Below are 6,036 nucleotides of genomic sequence, written 5' to 3'. Positions count from 1 at the left end.
GGGTGAGGTTGGCGGCCGCCCCGGCTATTGAAACCAAGGGGCCCCAACATGGGTACTTAATCTATATCTATGTTGGCTCTTGCCTTTTTTGGGACACGGTAAGTTCTATGAAATTTGTGTGTGATTTTATTGTCATTATTTTATTTAAGTTTTATTTCTTTATTTTATTTTGTAGGTAGTACCAATGCCCTTAATTCCTTCTACCTCAGAATAACATCTCTTTTTCTTTTGTTTTCGTTTTAGTTTTACTATAGTGTCTTTGTTTGACAAGGAGAAGTGGTTGGCATGACAAAAGCATTGTTTTTATTTTATTGGACGTGCTAGTGTTTCTAGCTACTATTGTCTGTCGTTGCCTATGGTATTTTGGTTGTTAGAATTTTCTCCTATATCTTTGCATGCAACAATGGTTTGATGTTGCAATCGTGTCACACTACTTAATTTTGTATTAGAAACTTAACATGAGATCCATTTTTGTAATTGATCAACTTAATTATATTTATTCTTTCAGGGCAATATCAACACCTTTAATTCATTCAAGCTTTGAACAATATTTATTTTATTTTTGTTAGTTCTTATTGAAGTTGCACTAGTTTACACTTGCTCTCGTATAGTACGGGAAGAGTGCAAGATTTGATGTAATCTATGCGCAAGCTTTCAATATGTTCTATCTCCTGCGTAAAAGAAAATAGTTGGATAATGTAGGATCTAAGTAATCGATATGAGGGGGAGAATGGAAGATCTAAAAATTTATTTGAAAATAGAAAGTTCTTCTGAGAAAACAGGGAGAAAAGGATACAACAAAAGAAATTTTGAAGAATTTAATACTTTATAGAAATAAACCTAGCGAGAGACATGCATGGTAAAAAAACTAAGTTAAACAATAGGAGCAAGCTAGAGAGAAGGAAAACTATTCAAATAAGCAAGTTAAATAAACTAGTAGCCATTGTTTTTCAAAGCTAAAAACCGAGTACATGAACTTAACAAAATTACACAATAGAAGGAAAATTACTCGAGAAGTCTTCACAGAGAGGAGATGGAAGAATTCTTTAGAAGATGCAAATTACTGAAGCTAAAGGTGCGGAGAATTGTAACATAGATACTTGGTGAACACAAAGGAATTTGTTTACCCAAGTTCGAACTACTGGCACAATCCTACGTCATGGTTGCAGACGCTGAACCAGTGCCCTAAAGACACACAAGCCTTCACATTATTCTCCTTGAGCCAAGTTCCTCAAAACTGGCATAATCCCTCGGGTAGATCTTGTGGTGATATCCAGACCAGTACAAACTTGATCCTCGACTTGTCTACACTTCAGATGCTCTGAAGAATGTCTAACCATCTAGAGGATACACAGTTGTCGAGACAAACAAGTCCAAGCTAGGATTGTTCAGATTCTAGATTCTTCCACTTAAGTGCTTTTCCTCACTTAGAATTGGTTCTAAATTTGAGCGAGGAGGGATGCTATTTGCATAACACTTGGCAGAATTTCTCTTGAGAAACCGCTTGCTATGGGTGGGGGTGGGGGGGCGGGGGGGTGGGGGGGGGGCTACTTATAGCTGCGACCCATGACAGGGTGCCAGTATGACCGTTGGATTAGGTGCGGCCGCTAACGTGTTGTTGCAAGATGTCACAATGGTCGGAATCCAAATAATCAAATTTCTTGGATTCTAGAGAACCTAGGACAACCTCATGGCAGGTTTCCTAACTCCTCGGCGAAGAATTAGAATTCAAGTGTTCCGAACAATCAACTTGAGCCGACTGCTAGAAATCTGGCCTGGAAGGAGATTTCCATGTGTTCACTCACAATTTTAGATGAGTTTGATTGAGCACACACATTCTTCAAAAGGCAACAAAAAAATTCAATGTTATCATAAAAATTTTAGGGGCCATAACCCACAGGTCAAGACAAAATCCTCACGTGGGTTTTCCATGTGTGTACTCGCAAACTCAGTAGTCTCGTAACCATTTTGTCATTAATCTTCCAAAACCCACAAGGGACACAAGATGCATTCATATACAAGCTTGGGCAACCGCATATCCACCCAATGTCATTGGCCAACGTGCATTGCATTCTTGCCTTTTGGGCATGTGTGGTTCCGCAGTTTCGTCGAATAGTAATCGGTAAAAAGAGAACCTGGCTAGGCATTCTTTCTCGCTAGATCAGGATTGTCAGATTTGGCTGGGTCCAGCGGCATGATGCCAACATTATTCCTGTATATATTATTGGCTACTAGTTAGGTAATAAAGGTTAGTCGTTAGAGGAGGGACATCATGTGTGCCGGCCAAGTTTTTTTTTTGTTCCTGGTTTTTCCTTTTGATGGGGGCAGGAAAACAGGTTTCTTCCGGAAAATCTCAGATTTCATGGTTTTTTTTCTGCCTGAAATTAAGTTCAAGAAAAGATCACATCAAAACGTATCATATTTGATAGTCTAAAAAAATGTATTCTGTTTAACACGTAATTGAAACAAAACTGGTTCTCGTAGGTCGCGACTTCTAATGCTGCGTGCTACGCCGCTCGGCATGATTTTTTTTGTTTTAACCTGAATAACATTCCTAATGGCTATTAAACGCTCATGGCATTTTTGTTATTCCTGTATAAGCTTGTCAATCGATCAAGAAAGTAATCGTGTTGACCCTAAAAAAAGGTAATTGGAACTAACAAAGTCTTAATTAATCCTATATATAGAGTTAGTCTAAATCCAGAAAGTAATTGGAAGAAGATGGGGGCGACGAGCGAGCGAGCGAGAGCGGTAGGCGGGGAGCTGTGATGCATGGCCTCATGCAAGTACCATCAACCGGTCCTCGATCGCGGCTTGCGCGCTAAACTCTCGTGCTCATGGCCTCTCGGTCACCCACCTGGCAACCTCTCGTGGTCATGGTCGCGGCTCGCGCGCGAAGCTCTCTCGTTGCCCGGGCGGTCTCTGCGCTATATAAGAAGTCAGGCTAGCGATCATGGCCATCAGAGCACTCAGAGCTACCCATCATCTTCTTCCCTCCACAGACATCTGCTCCATCCAGCAGCTAGCTTGCAATGGCGCCTCAGAGGCAGCAGCAGCAGCAGCACAAGGCCGCCGTGATCGCCCTCTTCCTGCTATCCGCCCTCGTGGCTGCGCCCGCCGTTGCTGCTTCCAGGCCCGAATCCGGCGGTTACGCACCGGCCACGCCCTCCGAGGCCGCGACGCCGACCGAGCCCGCCGCCAGCACGCCCGCCGACGCGGCGTCACCCTCCAAGAAGGCGGTAGGCTACACTGACTCTACGTCGGCCGAGCCCTCCGCCAGCACGCCTGCCGATGCGGCGACGCCCGCCAAGAAGTTGGGAGGCTACACTGACTCTACACCGGCCGAGTCCTCAGCCAGCACCCCCGCCCAGGCGGCGACGCCGACCGATGCCGCTGCCAGCACGCCCGCTGAGGGGAGGACGCCGACCGACGCCGCCGCCAGCACGCCCGCCGAGGCAGCGACCCCGACCGATTCCGCCGCCAGCACTCCCGCCGAGGGGGGAACGCCCGACAAGGCCGCGGCGGGCTACAGTGACACTACGCCGGCCGAGCAGCCCGCCGCCGATGGCACTAAGACGGCGCCCGGGGAGGGGAAGGCGGCGACGGTCGAGCAGAAGTTCATCGAGAAGATGAACCAAGCGTACAAGAAGGCTGTGGAAGCGGCCAACGCGGCGGAGCAAGAGGACAAGTTTTCGGTTTTCGACGCCGCCTTCAACAAGGAGATCAAGCAGTGCCTCGCCGGCATGAGCGCCAAATTCATGGCCATGATCGACCGCGCCTTCAAGATAGCGTACAACTCCGCCGCCGGCGCCGCCACGGCGAAGGAAAAGTTTGCCATGTTGTTTCTCACCCTCACGGAGGCCCTCCGCTTCATTGCCGCCGCCCTGGACGCCCACGCCATCAAGCCGGCCATCGAGGAGGTGGTTGCCGGAGGCGTGAAGGCCACATCCGACGCGACGCAGGTCATCAAGAAGCTCGACATGGTCATCAAGGCAGCCTCCGCTGCTGCCAAAGAAGCTCCGAAAGCCGACAGGATCCTCGTGTTCCAAGCCGCGCTCAACAAGGCCATGAAGGAGCAGATGGGCCCCGCCTACGATCAGCAGATGATGTCCGACCTTGACGCGGAGGTCAAAAAGGCCGCCGCCTCCTCCTCCGCCTCCAAGCCCGAGACTAAGGACACCGACGTCGCGGACGCCTTGGCGAAGACCATCACCACCATTGCCAACGCCACCAAGGATGGCGCCGAAACTGCTGCCGCGCCCGCCGCAGAAGCCGGTACCAAGACTGCAGCTGCCGAATCCGGCTACAAGGCCGCCGACAAATCCGCTGCCGCGCCCGTCGCAGAAGCCGGTACCAAGACTGCAGCTGCCGAATCCGGCTACAAGGCCGCCGAAAAATCCGCTGCCGAGCCCGCTACCGCGCCAGCTGCCGAATCCGGCTACAAGGCCGCCGATAAATCCGCTGCCGAGCCCGATGCCGAAGCCGCAACCGCGCCCGCTGCCGATGCCGCTTCCAAGCCCGCGGCTGCTGAATCCGGTTACAAGGCCAAGGCCGAAGCCGCTCCCGAGCCCGCAGCAGAATCCGCTACCAAGTCCGCTGCCAAGCCCGCAGCCGATGCCGCTGCCGAGCCCGCTGCGGAAGCGGCTACCAAGCCCGCAGATGGCAAAGCCGGCTACAAGGCCTCCGCCGATGCCGCGACCAAGCCTGCTGCCGCAGGCGGCTACAATCTGTGAGCTGCTGGCGCTAGCTAGCTTTTCCCTTTCCCTTCCTTCATGCATTTAGCGGCACGATCGACACAGTGTCATTGCTTTAATAAATCCTTTTGTAATTTTTCTCTAGCATTTATGTGGTGGTGCATTGCATGGATGGATAATATGCAATCCCCATGATAAGTCAGGTTAAGGCCCTGTGAGCCGTGATAAATCTTCAGTTATGCTAATATATATAGTTGGACTGGTTTATTTTTCAGCTATATTCAAAAGAAACTAGCGGGTTCACCCGCGCATTTGCGCGGCTAGATATTAATTAATCCCTCCGTTCACTTTTATAAGTCGTTTCAGACAAGCAAAATTAAGCTGTTTTGCACAATGTCTGAAACGTCTACAAAGCCTTATAAAAATGAACAGAGGGTGTATTTACTATTTATGTATTTTAGACAACCATTTGTTGGCATTTGAGTATTTGTTTTTCTGCGTGGTTAAACCAACATAGTATACCATAAAATGTACCAAAATTTAGTTCGACAATATGTGCCATGCATGGATTATGTAATGATAATTGCAAATTTGAAATTTAATATGATGCCTTCGAAAGAAAATCACATTTACAGCTAACGATATAATATTGTCACGATGTATGCATTGAGGGCTACTTAGGTGTAGTTACATTGCTTAAATAAATGTACATTATTTTTTGGCCTTTTCGCTCTGTTCGAGGCCTCTTCAGCCATGAATCTATTCTCCAAGAGGGGCATGTTCCGTCACTATGCAACAATTGTACGTGTAGTCTGATGTCACTTGTTTTTTTTCTAATGGTCCTTTTTTCCGCCTTTAATGAGTACATCAAACCTGATTTTACGATATTACTTTGCTTGATTCTTCAAACCCCAACTCTCATGCCACTGAAGTAGGTGCGCGGTGACTATGATTTGGGTACACTTGTAGCCACGTGGAGTTGTTCCTACTAAAAGAACTTGATTGATTGATATTATACTATGCATGAAATCATCCAACTACCATATCACACTATTAGAAAACAAGGCTTTCGTTCGGCCAGAAAAGAGCATTAATCTCGGTTGCATTACGAACCGGGACTAATGTGAGTATTAGTCCCGGTTCGAGCGGCGAGGGCACCGTACATGCATTACTCCCGGTTCAAATGGGACCTTTAGTCCCGGTTGGCGCCACGAACCGGTACTAAAGTGTGCAATGTCCATTAGTACCGGTTCATGGCACAAACTGGTACTAATGGGGTTGAGACCTTTAGTACCGGTTCGTGCCACGAACCGGTACTAAAAGTCCCATTTTCAAACTCTAC

At 48.0% G+C, this 6,036-nt stretch overlaps 1 protein-coding gene across 1 annotated transcript; it reads left to right on the top strand.

The window, feature by feature from the left end:
- The first annotated feature begins 2,943 nt into the window (after positions 1 to 2,943).
- Positions 2,944 to 4,972, top strand: LOC119323454 (major pollen allergen Lol p 5b-like). Its single transcript, XM_037597122.1, has one exon. The coding sequence runs from the start codon at positions 3,033 to 3,035 to the stop codon at positions 4,731 to 4,733; it is 1,701 nt and encodes a 566-aa protein (XP_037453019.1). The 5' UTR covers positions 2,944 to 3,032; the 3' UTR covers positions 4,734 to 4,972.
- The last annotated feature ends 1,064 nt before the right edge of the window (positions 4,973 to 6,036 follow it).

The sequence above is a fragment of the Triticum dicoccoides genome, chromosome 6B (assembly GCF_002162155.2).
Source record: "Triticum dicoccoides isolate Atlit2015 ecotype Zavitan chromosome 6B, WEW_v2.0, whole genome shotgun sequence".
Lineage (NCBI taxonomy): Eukaryota > Viridiplantae > Streptophyta > Magnoliopsida > Poales > Poaceae > Triticum > Triticum dicoccoides.
This window is presented reverse-complemented; position numbering and strand designations above follow the sequence as displayed.